General features: G+C 44.8%; 1 protein-coding gene across 1 annotated transcript; it reads right to left on the bottom strand.

Moving 5' to 3' along the window:
* Nucleotides 1-16,431: 16,431 nt before the first annotated feature.
* egr1 (early growth response 1) lies at nt 16,432-20,613 on the bottom strand. Its single transcript, XM_008284441.1, has 2 exons — nt 19,889-20,613; nt 16,432-19,038 (listed from the first exon to the last, which is right to left on the bottom strand). The coding sequence occupies exons 1-2, from the start codon at nt 20,097-20,099 to the stop codon at nt 17,711-17,713; spliced, it is 1,539 nt and encodes a 512-aa protein (XP_008282663.1). The 5' UTR covers nt 20,100-20,613; the 3' UTR covers nt 16,432-17,710.
* Between the last annotated feature and the right edge of the window lie 370 nt (nt 20,614-20,983).

Genomic DNA, 20,983 nt, shown 5'->3' with positions numbered 1-20,983 from the left:
CACAGATAGGACCAATGTGCCGGCAGAAGCTTGACCCAACTGCTGACCCTGGTCTGGGTATTTTCTCATCCTCCTGCTGGTTAAGAACAGGCCAGGGGAGGGTGTGAATCTGTTCCCAGCTTTGCAAGCCAGCAGTAAGTGATGGATGGGAGTGAGATATTGCCACTGATGCTAAAGTTTGAAGGTGCATCGCTAACTGCACTTTGCCAGACAACTACAACAAAGCAAATCCTCATGCTCATGTGCTCTATTAAAACTCTGCTTCATTTCTGGGAGCGTGAGTGTCTGGAAAGCGATAGAAAGTATTGCATGTGCATGCACTGATGTCTCAGTGTGCCGCTGTGTGCTCGCCTTTGTGTGTTTGTCAGCACAAACACCTAACATTGAAGGAGACAGGCTGCCTCCTGACAGTTATTTGCTAGTTTTGGTCTCTCTGTGCTCTGTCTAACTTTCTGTCTCTCTTCCTCTCCCCAAATTACCCCTGGAGGACCGAGCGAGGGTAAACACAACCATTGAGAAAAGACTCACGACACACCGCTTGTTATTGTGTGAAGCCTCGCTCTCTGTCTTTTTCTCCTCTGTTTATCTGTGGCTCGTATGATTCCCTATTTGTCAGCCATCTGGGTTCTATAGAGACTGCGTGTGTGCTTTTTATGCATTTGCCAAACAAAGCCAAGTGAGCATTGTGCAGCAGCATCTCATCGGAAAGACGCGCAAGGTCTAAATCCAGAGAAGCGTTTGGCACAGCTGGGTCAGCTGCTCTGTCAGTGCGTTACAGAGAAAATTATACCATTGCAAGAATGAAAGCGCCGGTCCTCAGAGGGCTTGTGAAAGGGTGACTGTGCGTGTGAGCGTAGGAGTTTGATATTACATGAAATAATTTCAAGTTCCATCAATTATCCAGCTCATTGGCTGAGGTGAGATGCCACCAGCTTGAGCATCAAGGTTTTAGCCTTACTGAGGAGTGCAAACTGATAGTAAGTGATTTATTCATGAGGCCCCATCGCCAACTCTTTCACTCTCCGGCGAATATGAGCTGCCTTGGGATAAAGAATTCCTGATTTGTCTGAATTTGAAGAATCTTACTGGTGTCAGACAAGTCAGTCATAGATAGATAGATAGATAGATAGAAAGAACACCTGAGGTTCTGCAGCCCAGCATATGTGAGCCATGCATGAACACACACAAAATAATCACAGACGTCTTTGGTTTTCATCAAAGCCCCTAATTTTCTCTTTTCACATCTTATAACCCCGCCTCCACCTCAGTGCCTTATAGCACACCTGCATTCAATATGAGTCCCCTGAACTCTCTATCAAATCACACACACACACACATTTAGCAGGACGTGCTCATGTGTTTTTAAGTGGCCCTCAGCCTGGCCATCCCTCTGTGTCATGTGTCCACTGACAGGCATTACACATGAGCTCCCCCGCCTACTACAACCCACGCCGCTCTCTTTCATTCAACCTGGAGTTTCATTGCAACAGGATATCCTGAACATTTTACATTTCCTTCAGTTGTGCAGCAGATGTGCTCGACTGGCACAAAGCAAAAGAGGCAGAGCTGGAACTGCTCTCGGTCGGCCAATAAGAAAGCAGCGAGCTACCAGTTCACATTCATGTGTTTCTTCTTTTCTCTTCATGTTAACTCACGTCCGTTCACTTCCGCTCTGCTGCATCCCCAAGGTGACGGCTGGCTTCTGCTACCGCGGCTCGTGCCTAAAGGCTACAGGGCGAATGGGCCTGCTGTCCTTGGAGGTTTGTGACCAGAGGCCATCTGTCCCCATCGATTCTGACCAAACCTCAACGGCATGTTTCTTTGATGAGTTCTGTCTGAATTAGTTAGCATGAGTTGCTCTCCATCTCGATCAAAGTTATCCCCAAGGAGAGGCGCTCTGGTGAGAACCACTGAACGGACCCTTTCTTGGTGTTAACATCTAGGGAAAGCCACATTTTTTTTCACGACATTCTGTTGAATCTTGGAAATTCCAAATAAATTTACATTTCTATTTCAAAAATTTGACCCGTCTTTAAATCTGAGAGGACACACAAAAACATGAAAGCGATCCCAACCCCTTTACGCTCAACTTAAAATATAATTTGTTTACATCCCCCTCCAAAAAGTCCCAATGTGCTGGAATGCGCAGGGAAAAGCACTCTGTAGCCCCAGTGTGTTTGCAACCCTATAAATAAAGGTGGTGGTGGGGAGTGTGGTTGACCATAATTACACAGGCCCTGTTAAAGCCGGGGCGCGCTCTCTGTCTGTCTGCCTCCTGGTGCTGTTACCAGTCATGGCCACTCCCATCTACATACAAACACATATTCACACACACACACACACATGCTCACACACAAATACAGAAACACTTTCAGATGGGATGTGGGTCAAAAGTTCTGTTTTTCTACATCTGTCTGGAGTTTTAAAACATTGTGACTCTTGACAGTCTATTACATAATTTAGGTATTTAAACAAACAGAGTTTTGTTGGCTTCTTTTTTTTTTTCTTTGCCAATGTTTTACCGCCTAAAAGAACCACTTCTGATTTGTACTTGTCAAATTCTTATTTGTTTTTCCAATTTGTACATTTGCGATCGATTAGAGGACATTAAGTCGTCGATTTAACTTGTAATCCATTGGTTGGAACTGAGTTTTTATCCTTCGAGTGGACATGAGTTGGTCCAGCTGCTCGATAACTGTTGAGTTTCCAGAAACTTGTTACTGAACGACATTTTCTCCCCATTGCAAAAGCCGCAGTCAGTCAGTCCTGATTAGAGTGGCAAGACTGTTTTAGTCCTTTTCACTATGTGTATTTTCATCTCTGTGGTGCGCATGTTCACATGCTAAATCTCCATCTGGCCGCTGTGAAATGAACTTCACAGCATTGGAGTTGAGATGTAAACACACATTCACACAGTGTTCTCTTTCTCGCTAAGCTGCAGAGACAGACATTTACCAAACTGTGCTGTATGTCACGTATCTGTACCAGCCAAAAGTGGTTTAATGGTGTGTGTGTGTGAATGTGCACCTGCATGTGTGTGAATGTGTCTAAGTGCACACGGGCAGAAACGTGTACGTACACCGGCCAAGATTTTCTTTCTTACACTGCTTTAAGCAGCCAGAATAACGCTGCAAATTCTATACTCTCTGTCGCTTGGTACAATTTGTTCCAAAAGCACTTGCCTTGCTGTACAAACAGTCAGGCAGCCAACTATAGCTAGCTCAGTCTATTACCGTCAACAGGCCAACTGCCAAGAAGAAACACATCCAACAGTTTTAATACCTTGTTTTCACACAAGCAGTTTTTCATTCCAGCTTATAAAAGCCAAATGACAATAACAATAGCATGTACAAGAAAACCAGCCTCTTTTTTTCTGTAAACTGAAGTCTTCTTAAAACTGGGGTTGCAGCCGACCAGTGGTCCTCGTTCCCCCACCTTCTTTGTCCTCTCGTGGTTTGGCACAGGGAGCATGCGGTCTGGGCAGGGTAAGACATGGATAGCATAGTCAGAGTTAGATGTTTTAATGTCATATGTGTCTGCCCTGTTCAATGTGAATAAGATGTTTAGTTCAGTTTGCTATTATGTGAAAAATGATCCAGGTTCCTAGTTACACCTTCACCTTCACACACTGAATGCTTGAGACAGGGCAAGAATGGAAATAGCTGAAAAGTGTCAGGTTAGTGTGATTACTTTCCCCTCATCTCTCTGGTCCATTTATCTCAGAGGTACTCCAGAGCAGAATGGCGGTAATGTATTTTAATGCACCTCGACATGATAAAAGTTGAACGGCTGCTGTTACATGTGCCACGCTTGAGTATTCATCCCCACATATTTCTAAGTCTTATGCACCACTGTGCCTCGTAGCATTAAACATTCAGGAGAAACAAATGAAAGGCTCTCTTAAAAGCTCTAACCAATAGGCTTTTACAAGCCTACCAGGCTGCATTCGAATAAAAACAAAGACTAAAGTGGTCTAGACAGCAGGAAATCCAACTCTGAAGGAATACAACAACTGAAGTTAAATGTTTTCCCCTTTGGTGGTGGCGGCGAATGCATTGCAGTGTACAGTATATATATACTCATTTGGTTTATTGCTTGAAGAAATTGAATTGGTGCCACAGAGATGCAATATTCAGATCTTAAGGGGGCTGGAGGAGAGTGGCTGGTCGACCATAAAGACAGACGAATGAAGGATGGCGACTTTGCGGAGCTTTTGATGAACGGTGATGTATCATCACATACATTAAGTGTCTCCAACACTCAAGATCAACTCCAGTTATCTCTCCCTCCAAAAAAAAAAGGGGGTGCAACAACAAATTTCACAAGGGAAATGTGGAAAACTATGAAATTCCAGGCTGGTTTCAGCTGAGAAATGACATTAGTGTTGCAGGGTAAACCAAATGTATCCAGAGCTGTCTCTCCATCTGTCTGTGTGCTCGCCTGTCGATCTGTCTGTCCGTCTGTTTCTGCCCGGTGTCCTCTAGGTGTCACTAGAGATGTGCAAGGGCCAGACCAGACGAGGACGACTTATCAAGAGTGTGTGCTGCGAGTGTGCGTCCACGTGTGAGTTTTGTGCGTGCGTGGAAAAAAAAAAAAAAAAAGAAGAAGCTGCAGCCTCTCCGGTGCACTGACAGCCTCAATCCAGTTGCCGTGGTGATATCCTCTCCCAGGTGCATCAGTCGCATTCACACACACACACACACACACACACACACACCTCTGTCTCTCGGCTCCACTTCCTCACATGCCTCGACACCTACAGCTGGCTGTTTGTGCCCTTCCCTCCAGTAGCTTAGACAACCATCATTAACACCAGTGTCCCCGTGCTGCGCTAGTGCTCGCTCCTCCGTGTCACTCTCCCTCTCCCAGCTCCGTGCACCGTGCACCCCACTTTCCTGCAGGTGTCCAACCCATCCCACCCCCCACCCACCGCGTACTCGCTAATGAGAGTGAAAATGAGAACAATGGGGAGAGGAGCGCGGGGCCCGCCAGCTCATCTGGGCTCCGTTGATCTTGTTAATTGCGTCCGTGGACGCGCTCCGCTCCCTTTGAAGTGTGTCTGAAGAGCCCGCTTCAGAGACTGGCAATTACCGCACATCATGTAATTGCTGCAAGACAGGCAGCCATATGAGAGAATTCATGTTACTGTATGTGTGCATCAGGCTGTGTGAGTACGTCTCAGAGTGTGTGTGTGTGTGTGTGTGCGTGCGCGTGTGAGGGAGAGAGAAAGAGTCTGATGATGGTGATGCCTTCCAAGGTGTTGTAACAGCATAGCTAACGTCCTGTCAAACCGCAACACCTTCAGAACAAAATCTTAACAGCTTTGATGCTACAGACAGCTGCATTTTGCAAAATGACTACTTACTACTTTGTTGAAATCAATTTGCACGGATCAAAAGAAATTCTTCCCCTTTGGAATTCAATTAATCTGTTTATTCTCACAAAGTGTCATCGCTGTGGTTTTAAGAGGAGACGTCCGTGGCCTTACATCCTCCACTCCCGCTCATAAATGTTTTGAGGTCAGTAGAGCTTTGTGATTCTTTGTAGCAAAAGTCTCCTTGTGTTTCTTCAAAGACCAAGTAAAGTCCCCCCTTTTTTTATGGGTTTTCTTCCTTGCCTTTGTAGGCTGAAACATACAAAGTTTGCAGTAGTTTTCTTTTGTCATGTCAGCCGTGTTTCCTTTAACCATCCAGACAGCTTTCAGCACTGATGCTTCTACAAGGTTTCGCTTGGCAAGGAAAGAGTTCAAGAAGTCACAAAATCGCTGTCACTGTGATCTCAGCCCTAAACGCAGACACATAAAATTATATGAGCACTTAACTATAAAGAGACTGATTATTAAGATGGTACTCGACAGTATTGTGCATGAACAGGCAGCATGGTGAACTGGTAGAGGAGAAATGGATAGATTGCCTTCCCCTCTTTCACAGTCAAATCAAGGCCAAATAAAATGCTTCCCTCTGTCACTGCAGACTTTCTGTTTCTTGCAATCACACTTATCTGGAATTTATAGCACAGACTGAATGCTAGATAGTCTCTCTGTCCATATCTCATCGGATAAGTCAGCCGAAGGCGGAGAGAAAGACAGAAATCAAATGCTTGGTGTCAGGAGGTGAATGGAAAATATAAGATACAGCTGACAACTTCGATAAAACCGAAGATTCTATCTATCTATCTATCTATCTATCTATCTATCTATCTATCTATCTATCTATCTATCTATCTATCTATGATACAATGCTTTCTCTGATAATGTATTTCAAAAGAAAAAAAGGCTCGCCGTTCTGTTCAAAAGACCCAGCTGATATACGCTGCCAACCTGCTCTGAGCTGCAAAACCTCTCACTCGCTCGCTCCCCTTTGCCGTAAATCAGATAATGTTACAGTAGCATGCCACTGTGCTTTGTGAAAGATACAGATACAGCGAGGCAACCCTGTGCTCCCACTCCCACGTCTGAATACAATTGAAAGTGGTAGAGATTAAATGTACCACTCGGGGCTAACTACAGCTGTACGATAAATACTGTGCCACATACTGCAGTGGCAGCAGACAGGGATTTGTCTCTGTGTGATAGACCACAACAATGCACACATTTTTCTAACGCACACACACATGCAGGAGCCTGTTTATGTGAGCTCGTGCATGTAGACGTAGGATAAGCCGAGGAGTCACAGCGCAGAATGCAAATGCGGAATGAAAATTGTTCCGCTGCTTTGTGACAAAAATAAATAAATAAATAAATTTCAGGACAGATTTGTAGGTCAATGCTTCACCTGTTAACTCCAATCAAATAAATGAAATATTTACAAAGGCTCATGCACGGACAGAGAATTATAAAACAAAGAACAAAAAAAACACAATCAAATAGGAAAAACCTGGATTTACATTAACACCAGCATCTCCGTGAAGCTGTACGTGTCCGAATTGTTATTTTATTCTGTCTTAATCCATCTAATGGCAAAGATATTTGAACCAACGGACCAACATGAATATCGCTAGGCCACTGTTGCCTCTATTCTATGAGTACATCAGCTCTACATAAGGAGAGGGGACAGAAGACCGTGGACCTGGCCAGTTATCAGGAATATGAACACCTGGGTGTCATAATCGGTTATAAAAAATTAGATACAGAGTTGTTAAGAAAAGTTGGAGAAGTTTGTTCTTTACGGGAAACAAGCACATTATTCTCTGCACAGTCACATATCTGTTTTTAAATGTCGTGTTGAGTATAAATTATCATTATGTTGCTCTAAATTAGTCTTTATTTTTACTTTTATCAAGGTGAACTGTGACTCACATGGATCCCGAAAAAATCCTGGCAGATCTCTACAGGTGGACAGTCAAAGCAAGTGTCTCTTTATTTTTGGGTTTGTTACTATTCTGTAAAACAGAACAACAGGACTGTAAAAGGGCAGGAGACTCCTTCAACAGCAAAGCTCCTCCTGAGATGTTCTCTAAAGGCGCACAGAAATGGAAACTTTATGCACCATATATAACATACTGTCGATTAATTATTTTTGATTGCGTTCCGAGATGCTGCATTATTTTGCAAGTGGCTGGACCAGAGTAAAATATAAACACACACACACACCCACACACACAAACACACCTAGCAAGAGGGCAGGGGAAAAAAAGGCTTGCACTGAAGCAGCTTGCTGAAGGGCAGCCTGCCAAAAGAGTGGGAGAGAGAACGGGAGAGAGACAGACACTGAGACACAGAGAGAGAGAGAGAGAGAGAACGAGAAGAAGAAGAAGAGGGGGGAAGAGAGAGAGGGAGCGGGAGAAGGCAGGAAAGTCCTTACATAGCCCACAGGAAGAGCTGTGTCAGGGCAGGAAGCTCCTTGTTTGGGCATGGAGGTTTCCTGGCTGGCTGGAAGACTGACATTTCCTCTACTGGCTGGCTTCTGGAGAGGGGATCACATGAAGGCTGGAAGGAGGCTGCAGGGGTGGTGGTGGGCCGCCAGTTGGGAAGGGCCGGGCCCGTTCTCTGGTTTCAGTTCCAGCGCTCCCTCCCTCTGCCTGTCTGCGCTCCGCTCTCTGCACAGACTGCAGCTCGCGGCTTGTTGCTGTAGCAGACACTTCACAGGTCAGCGTTCGCTCTCGCCACTAATGGCAGCAAACCACAGTGCAGCCGGGAACGCAGCTCGGCACATGTTGCTCTATTAGCAAAGTGATGCTTCTGCTGAAGAGCTCAAAAGGACTTAAAGACAGCAACATGTGGATGGCATCTGTATGTAACTATATAACAGCTGTGATAACCAGTTTGCGTTTACTATGGCTGTCATGTTTATTCAAGGGGGAGATTTTTGTCTGTTTTGTCCAATAGATTCATCTTAGCCTCACCAGTGTTTTGTTGGCTTGGTGGGAGAGTTGGCAGCGATTCACCAGCAAAGATTTTCAATGATTATTGGATGGATTGTCAGGAAATTTATGTACATATTTAAGTCCCCCAGATGTTGAATTCTTGTGGCCTTGGTGATCCTCTAGCACCATGTGTTTTTTTTTCTCTCCACTATTTGATTTTCAGACCATATACACTACTTATAAAACTACCAATATGAGCATTCTGGCACCGCTTTGCCAAAGTACAGCATCACTATAGTCTTGCTCAGCACTCTCAGGTGCTAACTTTACTAGCTTTACTGATAATACCTTCAATGCTAAAAATTCATTTCTGACTCTCCATTTCGTTGAAAACCACAGATTTGTTTTCCTACGATGAGGGAAGCAAAACAGTAATAACTGAAGATCATTTAAAATTGTTTCCTTTCTAAGTGCTAGCTGTTGTTTTACACTTTAAGCTCTGACATTCAAAGTGCCTTTTCTGTTTCCATTTAGTTTTCGTCAAATTCCTGAAAGACGACAAGTCTGCTCGTTGTGTTTGACCTCTTCCCGGTTGTGGATGCCAGTGACCTCTTGACATTGTTTTGCCTTTTTTGAAGTTGCGAAGACGGTTGCCAAAACCCAAACCCAGACACTTTCCTAGGCAGCGGCTGAGACCGTGTTATGGGCTCATGCTTCATTGCTTAATGACAGGCCATCTGTGCATTTGTCCAAACAGTAAACTTCAACTGCGACCAGAGAGACAGACAGATGTTTCCTGGTAAACAGTAAGTGCTCCAATCAGATATAAATCTAAAAAAACGACAAGTTAAGTCCTGCACCTGCTCTTGCTCTCACACACACTGAGGAAAAGCAGCAGACTCCTGAGGAAAAGGAAAAGAGCAAAAGAGGATGGACAGCAGACAGGCAGAGTGTGAAACACAGTCAGAGACGCAAACACTGACAAATAAACATAGGTATACACAGATATGGTCATCTTTACCTCTGCACACACACACACACACGTCCTTTTTTTTCCTGCTGTCTTGTCTCTCTGGACGATTACCTCACAATGCAAAGCAGAGAATCAGCGGAGGTCTGCTGCTTCATAGCAACACGAGCGTGGATGGAGTGGTGATGGCGGTATTTGTGGCTGCCAGGGAAAATGTGTGTGTGTGTGTGTGTGTGTTTGACAGATTCAAGCCTCGTGAGCAAAGCGGTAAAACAGAACATTGTTTAACAGACCCAAATGAATGCATCTGAAGAGGGGGGAAAAAAAAGCAGCGTTACACGAAGGTGATAATGTACGTTAAAGGTAAAAGTCAAACAGGGGAATGTAAAGCATCAGCAGAGGAAGACGGATGAGGTGTGTTTGGGAGCAACACAGCGGGTAAACAACCATTCATTTAACTGCAATTTCTCCTCATTTTACTGCTTTAGAGAAAGAGAGAGAGAGAGAGACCCTCATTCTCATCCTCACAGCAGCTTTTAGCCCGCTGGTCCGGATAGAATAACAGAAAAGAGCTGGGGTCATTACTCACAATGGAGGACTCTATTAAGCAGCAGTGTACAGAACTAAATGCACACACACACATACAAGCACATGCACTCACACCCTGAGGTGTAGCGAGAGCACAGCGATGTGTGTGTGTGTGTGTGTGTGTGAGCATGTGTACGGGTCAAATGTGTGGCCCTCTTTGTGTGAATTATACTTAACTGCAGGGATATTTCCGAGCTGTAAAAAAACATACACACACAAGCTATGCGCACTCTTTGTAATCTAGCACCATTACTGGCAGCTTCACGTACATTAGAGGATGGAAATGATGGAAGGCAGGAGGAGATAGGGCTGCTGAAGGGGTAATTTCACTGAGGGGGCATCTGAGGTATTTATAGCCAAACGATTGAAGCGTTGAAAGCATACTGAGTTCATGATCTGATCACAGATGTATCCTAATGGAAACACGATAGCCAGGGTACAGTAATGCACAGCGTACACTGGGCTCAATGTTTGAGTCTACTATATAGAAAACTTTGCTTTTCTATCACCTTGTCAAAGCATTTGAGCGCTCAGCCAAAAATCTTCCCGGGTTAAAGTTGGGTTATAGCTGTGGTCAAGGCTCATGACTTCACTTTGGCAGTAATAACCTGTCAACTGTTTCACATTAGGAAGCGTAAAAGTCTACATACACACTTGACAGAGCTGACAGATGCTGACATGCCACTGCATGCAGTCACAGGCCCTAAATGAGGACCTAACGGTGTGGATGTGACAGAGATGTGGCTGTGTTCGGCTTGCCACAGCACACACTGTTAACTAGCAGTTAGGGAGGCAGACGAGAGGAGACAGGCCGAGAGAGAGAGAGAGAGAGAGAGGGAAAGAGATTGTTTAGATTTATATTCATATAACTCGGTGGAAAATTAGATTACTTTCAAGGGGTTTTGGAAATTACACTTTCTGATTGTTTTCACTCTCATGTCTGTATGGTAAATATGAACAGAGCTTGCTCTCTCCTCCCTGTTTCAAGTCTGTATGTCAAGTTAAGCTCGCTGTCCACAGTATCTTCGTATTTACCTGCAGCCATAGTTTTCTAATCTAACTTTCAGCCAAATATCTCCCATTGTATGAAGCTATGAAGCAGGCCTTTGGGATTTCTGACCTGAGAGTTTCCGACAAGACTTCATGACTTGATGCCAAACACTCATACATGTGCATGTGCCGGTGGACAGCCGAGGCTCCCAGCAGGTATCCCACCCTCCTGCTCCCCAGACGCAGCACACTGATGACATCAGCTGGTGTGAAAGTGGCCATTAGTTCCACCTCATCACTGAGGGACAAATATAGCAGTGCAAGGCTTTCATCAGACATGGAGGACAGCTGTAGTGAGGGGGCGGGAGAGGAAACCTGGCCAGATGATGATACACATTCACCGTATCCCTCCTTCCTCCTTCTCCTCCTCCCCAATTCTCACTTCTCCCACTCCCTCGCGATCATGCTGTCACCCCTGAGACTGATAACACCTTACGGCTGCTGCATATAGGCACATGTGGCATAAACAGGCACACACCTATATGCCTATACTCTTGCACACACACACATACACCTGTTATTTACGATTTTACATTCTATTCGTACAGGAATCACCTGTTTCCTCGCATGTGATTATGCCTCAGCCTTTAAATAAGGCTTAGCAGCAGCCAGATGACAAGCGCTGCTTTTGTAATACCTGATGCTGCATTATGAAAGCGCAGCAGTCACAGCACACAGTGCCATTGTCACTGCTAGTCAAAACTATAAAACACCAGAACAAATGATGTCTCTTTCTCCTGCTGTTAGTCCTGATTCTACTATCTTTGGTCCTGAACAAGTAATACTGCTTTTTTTTAATATATATAATTTTAGTTGTATGACTATAGGGCTTCCTTTCTGCACAGATTACATTATTTATCATTGACTCATTCCACAGGTATTATCTAATAAATGGGTTAGGGATTATTTTTGGACCAAATACACTAGGTAAGATTAAGTTATAGTCGGTGCCGATGCTCGGTGGAAAAGCTGTGCACTTATGTGAGGATGTGTGTGTGTGTGTGTGTGTGTGGTGCATCTCTGAACAGGTGGCTGTGGTGTTGGAGCAGACACCTGGCCTCCGCCTTTTGAATGACAGGTGGTGAAGTCACCGCAGGGCACATCTGGAGGGTGGAGGGAGAGACACGGATTTTCTATTAGGCAGCCGTCTCTTTCAGCTTTTGATGTATCAGAGTGAGACGCAGGATGCCCTGATCTGATCACAGGGGCCGGCTAGTTTTAATGTCAATCTGCAGTGGCTGTAGTGAAGCTTCTTGTGAAAATATGCAAATGCCACAGTGTCCAGGAAAATGTAAATAAAAGCCAAACTGTATCTGGTCAAATTTGGGTCACATTCAATCATAAAGCATACAGGCATCACTGTGGCTCTCACCTCTAATCTTGCTGTGCTTTTGTGACACCTCGGTGGTTGTTCTGAACTCTTGAACTGAAGTTCAGCCTGAACCGGCAGCATCCCTACTGCTTCATGTGAAGTAAAATGGGTCATAGAAATTGGCACGTTTATAAGGAAAAATGCAGGACAAGCTATCAGTATACATAGCTTTGTTTCAAAATTAGGGCAGTGCAGCACTTCTGACCACGATGTCCCTAAATCCACTACAATATTTAACACTTGTCTTCAGTCTAAACACTTGCATGAATCCTTTTGTTTGAATTATTATGTAGGGATTGAGGTCTTGCGCGATGCTGTCAGAAGCCTCTCGTGCAGTCGGAAGCCATCTGCTGCACAACATGCGTCCCTCTGATAAAAACAGAAAAGTCTGAGAGGCATGACTGCCTTTATTTACCCAGCCTCACAGACCCTGCTCAGGGATTGCATATGATATTCAGACTCACAGGCAGAAAAGAAAACAACTCAAGCCCACTTACTAGCCTTGACACATAAAGACTTACGAGGGCCTGTTTGCATTTCAGAGCCACCCAGGTGCCTTTTTTAAAGCTGTAGTGTACTTGATGCTGAGTTGAAGAGGTGTCATATTTGGAGGTACTTAAGCATGCACTGTTTTGTTGTCTGTTCAAAGCCATGTACTTCAAACGAGCATGGCTTATTAAGTAGAGCTAAAGTTGCCAGGACACCTGTAGATTATTGTGGAAGTGATACGTCAAAAAATCTCTTTTGTGTGCCGCAAATAATTTCAAAGATTCTTGTGAGTTGTGCTGCTCTTACATCTTATGTGTTTGAACAGGTACACTGGAAACACACATGCAACACATTCACACATCTTAACCCAGAAATGGAGAGAAAAAAAAAAAATTGTGACATCTTGACAATCTATTATGTGCTTGTGTGTCTTTAGATACAAAGTGGGCGTCTGTTGTTTTAGCTTTATTGGAGCTGTTTTTCATTTAACACATGAGAAGGAGGTTTAAATATAGACGTACTGCTGCATTTTGTCCGGGGTCTGTTGCACCTTATAGTTTTTGGCTGGTATTTGTTTTAGCCTGTGATATGCTAAGCACGTTTCCTGAACACCATGTCTGTGTAAATGTTGCAATCTACGTGAAATGTACCTGTGAGGAGGCTGGAAATCAAGCAGTTTAAATATAACCTACTTATCCCAAAAGGCGCAACAGGTGTCGAGTGCAAGAAGCAGAACAGGAGAAAAGCACCTGACGACCGTCTCAGCTTTCCCTTTTGGCAAGATAAAAAAGCCATCCCAGCGAGGCAGAGTGAGGCTCTGAACATGAGATCAATGGAGCATATTTAAAAGACATTAGAGAGCAGTCCTCCTGTCACATTCCTGTGATAAAGTGCAGGGATCTAGCCTTCCAGCATACAGTACCATGTCTCTATGAAGGCGATCCTCCAGTGTCATTTCTCCTGTGCTTAATCTCCATGTGGAGATGAAAGATGGAGGACGGCCAGCAGTGTCTCTGTGCTAAGCTGGGCCCTGGGTCGTCCTACACCCGACACTGGGTTCTCCCCAGTGGCCCGGGAGATGTCAAGGGGTGAGGGCAGAAGAGAATGGATAGCTGCCGGCCCCGGAGCCCCTCATTCACTCTCTAACTTGCTCACATTAAAGAGAGCTCTAATCACTGCAGGGACTTGGCCAATGATGTGCTTATCAAACGGCATATTTCAAAAAGGCATCTTAAAAGGCCCGAGGGCGAAGAGGCAATAAGAGCACATTTGTATGTGGATGAAAGGGAAAAGTGTAGACAGACCTTGCATCAGAATACAGCGGGGGGAGATCATTAGCATCTCCAGCAAAATATGCACTACCAGAGAGGGAGAGCAAGGTACAGTGAGACAGGAGGAGAGAGAGAGAGACAGAGAGGTGGTAGTAGGATGGGGTTGCAGGGCTGGGGGAGAGAGAATGGTTCTCTTCGCCATTCGTTCTTTTTTGTTTTACATAGTTCCCAAAAAGAATAAGAGAACAAATACATTTTTGAACAAAGGCAGGGCTCTTGAAGTGGAAGCCCTTTGGGGGTGTGAGGTGGCTCCATTGTGGGTTACAACAGAGTGAAGCCACAACGCATCTGCACTCCCAAATCCTCTCACAGTGCTCTCACACCTCCCTAAACAGAACAGGCCCAGCGCGTGAGCTTTGATATGCGAGGAAGAGCCTTGAATCAAAGGATGTCATGGGCTACACAATTCCCTAATACTTTCAACGATACTGGTTGCCTGTCTTTCTAACATTTCGGTTATGGACTGTGACATAGCTGTGCCACAGCATCCCCTGTGTGACCAACGCTGGTTGAAATACTGTCTCTTAACACGAGAAAGGGCTGAGAGAAGCACAGTCTGTGGTTTTCACATTGAGTGAAAGACTTTCTTAAAAGCAGGGTAATATGAGAAAGTTTTGATGCAAAAGCTGCTGAATGGCTCTTTATTTGCAGCCAGGGACCAAAATAACGCTGTAAACAATGACAGGAAAAGACAGATTTCAGGATTTTAAGCCACACAAGGAGTTTTAAGATTTGCCCAGAAACGCTAGATATGCTTCTGAGTGGGAACAAGCGCTACTTAAACATCAAAATGATTTAAGTCTGCGCAGACCCCAACCACAATGCTGATTTGTGTTTGTGTGATTTGCTTTGGTATATCTTATATGCACGCATTTCAAATATTTATAAAACCATATCATTGTTGTTATAGCATCCATTGTTTTGTTTTCTTTTTTTCTTTTTTTTAGCTGCATCATCTAGGAGTGTTCATACGTACTTTCGCTGGCAGTGTCAGCACATGTGACGGTGGTGTCCAGATATATTTCTTTCATGTAGATGTTGAGCTTTCACCAGGGAAACAGAAAAGAACAATGGCTGGTAAGATGGCATATTTCACACAATTACGCACTTGTGCATCAGCAGCATGCCGACACACACCAGGAAGCAACTACATTAAGCTGAGTCTATAGTCTGTCGGTGTGTGTATTGCACACCGATGCCCGCATACGTGCACAAACACGCACACAGATATAAACACAACTCATCAGACCCACTTTGGAAATTTGGGATCAGGAGACCAATTATCTTAATTATTCTCCCCTTCCCTCCATCACTCTGCTCTTCTTGTTTTTCCTGCTTTCTATTTTAGCTGTGTTTGCATTTGTGAGTATTTTGGTTAGTGCATTTCACAACACAAAATTACTCCAAAGCTCAGAGAGAGGAGGGTTTATGTCTACATAGGCTAAAAAAACCAAGCTGTTTTATTTCCATACTCAAACATGTAGCAAGAATTCCTTGCCTAGGGAACAGTGGCAGATGAATAATGATGGTGCGATGAAGCTGTTATTATATTCAGCTTGAAAAACCAAAAGAAACAGCATTTAAACCTTCAGGGCCAGTCTGTTCAGCTGCTCCTGTGCAACAACTCAGACTAACCTACATGGATATTGCCCAATTGTGTGTTACAGCTCATTCGCTACGAGGTGACAGCATTTCACCAGCCATTTGTGGAAAAGAAGGTAATTATTGTGTGATGGATTCCACCTGCCCCCTGTGAAAATAACCGCATGCATGTCTAAGCACAGTTAGTTTAAAATAACCTCATCCAAAAATAATTTCTCTATCAGCTGCAGAAGAGGATTTTTATTTTTCACTGGCCGTTTTACTTAAAGATCAAATTGCTGGAAGTCTGTGTACTTCAACAGTAAGGGCCAACAGTATATCTTAAAATCTAAAATGAAATGGAAATTTAGATAAGCTTAATATCTTCAAGAGCAAGTTGGATCGAGATAAGAATTCCTCATCTTCAGTGTTTATAGGCATGGGAGTCATGCGTTAGTGTTATCATTAAGACAGGGAAAGCGATTGAAATGCAGAGTTTCCATAAGATTGTGCTGTGCAGATTTTCCTTAAATTAAAGGAAAGCTCCCTGTGATGTGAACTTATAAATCCACTGATAATCCGCATACAATTAACATGTAAGATGATGGAATATACGAAATCTGTGTATGAGGAATGTACATGACGAAATGAAGGGTGGGGTAATGTAATGAGGATGACTCGCCGTCAAGTACCAATGGAAATATTTGAAAACATAGAAGGCAAACAATAAAGTATGAAAACAAATATACATATATATTTATATTTTTATTTATATTTAATTTCTGGGAGGATATCTTGTACACCAAATATCCCATTGGCAGTTAAGCGCATTCAATGTGTTTAGAAGCCAGAAACAGTCACTTGTTTTAACAAACACAAATACAAAATAAAGATAACCACAAAATAATGAACTGCATGTATATAACATACAAAAGAATCCCATGCCTACTCAGTAGGTAACTTCAACATTCCAGCTCTTGAAGATGTGGATATTTACACTTAAGTTTTACAAAAATATACTTTATAATTTTTATCCTTTTTTGCTTACATTCTGATAAAATGAAGCGGTGCCCTCATAGCTCGTCCCTTTTCCTCCCTCTGAGTATGACTTACATTCTGTAACAAAAATATTCCCTCAACCCTTAAGGCGAGATGCAGTGCATCCTCTCTCGCGCTCAGCCGAGTCACAACATCAGCAAGGCTTCACAAAAGGCACCAAATAACGGGAGCGTTTGTCTTGTTTTTTTGTAAATGTTTTTTTTTTGTAAATGTTTTTTCTTTTCTCTGTTTTTCCATATAACCAAGCGATATGTCACATGTGAGAAAGAGAGAAAGAGAGAGTACCAGTGGATGATATTTACAAACAGAAACTAACATCACTCTTACTCATGCTTGAATACTTAAGTGCTTTTTTTTCAAACAATGTCAAAACGTATCACAGCATCATCACTACATAATAGAGAAAAGTATGTAGAAAATATGGCCCTGCTCACTTCAAATAATACAATGCAAATATGCAAAGAATTTTTCACATCAGTGGTACCAAAGAATGATAAAAACGAAACATGGCACATGTACAATATACATATATGATAGCTTATGTATATCATTCAATGTCTTTTGTACTGTATGAGTGCCTGCAAGGACGAACGTGCCTCAGCACCAAAACTGCTGGCAATCTGTTTGTCTCTTGGTTTTTGTGTACCTAATAGCAGAGACCCGCTAGTGCCGGTTTTTACTCTCTGTCTCTGGAGTCCCTTATGCATTTGAAGTGCTGCATTTGTTTTACAGAGAGAGAAAAAAATCCCTTTTCATCTTCTATTGTCTTTGCCCAGTCCTTGACATGTGTCTTTTTCTCTCTTTCAGGTAAATCTCAAGATTCACCTAACACTGCACAGGGAGCAGAAAAGTGCTTTTTGGAAGGGAAAAACAAAGTCCTTTTGATGCTGATTTCTCTCCCCTCAAAAAACCTTAAGGAAGGAGAGGTGCGGAGAGACTAAAAAAAGTTTTTCTCTTTGCTCTTTCTTAGCAGATCTCGATTGTCCTTGGGGAGAGGGTGGTCTGCATGTCTGAGAGTGGGGTGGGGACGGGGGAGCTGTAGATATTCGACGCGACTGAGGAGGGGAAGGAAGAGGCGACTTGGGACTGAAAGGTGCTGGACATGGACACTGATGGGTACGTGGTGGCGACGGAAGGAGATGGATAGGAAGTGTGTACAGGAGAGGAGTAGCAGGAGGTGACCGGAGAGGGGTAAGAAGACACTGGAGAGGGATAGGAAGTGATGGGAGAGGGATAGCTGGAGGCAGGGGAAGCGGCTGATACCGGCGCTGCTGTTACCACCACTGCTCCTGCCTTCTCTGCCTTCTTGTCCTTCTGCCGTAGATGGATCTTTGTGTGCCTTTTCCTCTCGTCACTGCGAGCAAACTTGCGTCCGCAGATCTCGCAGGCGAAGGGCTTCTCACCGGTGTGAGTGCGGATGTGTGTTGTCAAGTGGTCGCTGCGGCTGAAGTTACGCATGCAGATACGACACTGGAAGGGTTTCTGACCCGTGTGGATGCGGATGTGACGTGTCAGCTCATCAGACCGCGAGAAGCGGCGGTCGCAGGTCTCCACAGGGCAAGCATAGGGCCTTTCGTGTGGAGGCGTCTTGCTTGGCCGAGTGGGGTACTTGCGCATGCGGCTGGGCTTAATCAGCTGAGACTGGTAGACACTCTTTAAGTCCTGGGAACCAGTCTGGGTGGCAAAGGCCTTGATGGTGGACAGAGGAGTGAGGGAAGGCTGACTTGACTGACTCTGGAAGGGCTTTTGGTCAGGGGGTACCAGGCTAATCTCTCCCTGCTGCTGAGGGAAGAGGTAGTCAGGGATCATGGGCACGGGGAAGCTCGTGCTGCACGTCTTGCCGTTGGGATAGGCAGGGGGTGGGTACTGCACTGCCCCGGCCGAGCTGGGAAAAGCCTGGCCCTGGTCTGGGAAGATGTCAGAGTTGGGGCTGGAGTAGGTTGGGGCAGCCGAGTAGATTGGGTTGGGCTCGCTGTGATGAATTGAGGAGCTGAGGCTGGAGCTCTGAGATGAGGAGGAGGTAGAAGAGGAGGAAGTGGAGGAGGACGGGACAGATGAAGAGGAGGACGAGGTGGTCTGTGAGGCAGCAGACGAAGAGGTGGAACTGGGAGCAACATTGCCCATTAGACCAGTAAACAGACCCAAGATGGGTTCTGCCCAAAGGCTGTTGCTGCAGGTGGTGGCGGGCTCGAGGGTGAAGCGGCCTGTGTAGGATATGGGGGGCAGCCTCTGGGTGGGGTAGGTCTGCTCTACCACTGGCTTCTCACAGTTGAAGGGGATATCAGGTAACGTATCTGCAGGGAGCACAGAGAAAGGAGAGACATTAATCAAACTGTCAATATCCAGAGGAAGGGGGGGTGGGAGAATCCTGCCAAAGTGGTGGACAGTGTGTCACCCATCTCTTCTGTAACAGATCAGTCAGGTGCCCACGCAGAGAAACCCCCCTCCAACTATACACTTTCCCCCTCAACTCTGAAACTCTCTTCCACGTCTCAACAGGAGCTGCTGTGCAAGCTTTCTGGACTCACATTTTCATGTGCTCACACTCTCTCGATCTTTCTTTCATTTACTGTCTTCCTGTCTTACACAAGCACACACACACGCGCGCACACAAACGAGCAGATTCTTAGAGCCCATCACAGAGCCAGAGGCAATTGATTACCGAAACTGCAGTTCAGCTGGTTTTAGGAATGCAATTTGAATTGAGCTGTAGGAGTGTCTAGAAGCATGCCGTGACTGAGCAGTGTCTAAGTCCTCGAGAGTCGACAGGGAATAAGAGCCCTCAGTGAACTGGTATTAGATAAAATGGTTTTTAATTTCTATGTTTCTGTTAATTGACTGCATGTTTTTGTATTATTGCATTGCGCCCAATCAGCTAAAATTCAAATTTACTTGTAGCCTGTAAAACCACATGCAATAGACCTCTGAAAAATCCTAACATGTCAGCTGCAGATATTATTTAACACTGTTAAATATTGATAAACCAGCAAACATGAAAAATTACTTAAAAGTTGTACAGCTGTTTATTTCTCTTAACTCTTTTCTTGGCTTAGTGTTTCTCGGCAGATGTGATCTAACCTGTAGTTCAGTTTTACATGCAGCACAGAGAACCAGAGGCAAAAGAAGCAAATCTCCATCTCTTACCTCCAGCAAGGTGGTCGTACTGCTCTCCTGGCTCCCCGGAGCCAAAGCCTGCACCTTCGGGTGCGGAGGCAGTGAGGAAGGGGGTTCCTGCAGAGCTGAGCATCATCACCTCCTCCAGCTTGGGGTAGTTATCCATGGGGGAGTGAGGAAAGCTCAGAGGCTCTGAGATCTGCAGGGCTGGGAGGATCATCTCGGTCTTGGCTGCAGCCATCCTCTGCTGGTGCTGAAGCTGCAGGGCTGAGGCTGCGCTGGTGGCTGCTGTGGAGTGCAGGGAGGCTGGGCGCACGCTGGCGGAGCAGTGCCTCGTAGGTGGAGGGAATCACTTAGCCCAGCTCGCGGAGTGCTGCACGCTTCTGCTGATGCCGAAGAAGACACTGTTTTCTGCCTCTGCTCCGTGTCTCTCGTTCTCCAGTTGTCCTGTTGATTTCCTTTTTCTCTCAGAGATGAGTAAAGATCCGCTTGTCTTTTCAGAAAAAATCAAATGTGTCCTTTATACTCATTCCCTAAAATTCATCAAAATTAATCAACAGATCAATTTTGATTTTTGTATTAAATTACTTATCCAATCAGGTTTTGACCTTCTTGGATGGATGTTGTTTTGAATTGACTTTTCACTTGTGGTGTGATATTTCTCAGTCAGGGAGTTCTATGTGTTTTTCTATCTATCTCTGCTCTAACAGTTGCTCGTGTGGGCTCTCAGGGCTCTCTCTGAGCTGAGAGGTTTCCCCGCTCCTTTTATACCCTCTTGCCGTGACGTAGATGTCCATATTTGGAGCAGAGGAAGCCCATATTTAGGCACTGCAGTGGAGGACACATGACGCTGGCCTGGGGGGAAAGCAGAGAGGAGAGACTTTATATTAAGCTCTCGCAGTAAATTGCGAAGACAACTCCGCTCTTCCTCCGTCCCGAATCAATGTATCTTCATCGCCAAACAGCTCCTACAGACAGCAGCATAATTCTTGCGCTCTCCCCGTCGCTCTATAGATTTGATTTGGATTTCCCATCTGTGCAGCAGGCTGCGCTGCTGCCGGAAAGCCCGGCTCCGCCGTGCCTTATAAGGTCGTGACTACATAAGGACCTATTCCGGTGGGTTTC

Source organism: Stegastes partitus, unplaced genomic scaffold, assembly GCF_000690725.1.
Source record: "Stegastes partitus isolate 25-593 unplaced genomic scaffold, Stegastes_partitus-1.0.2 Scaffold359, whole genome shotgun sequence".
In the NCBI taxonomy this organism is placed as follows: Eukaryota; Metazoa; Chordata; class Actinopteri; family Pomacentridae; genus Stegastes; species Stegastes partitus.
This window is presented reverse-complemented; position numbering and strand designations above follow the sequence as displayed.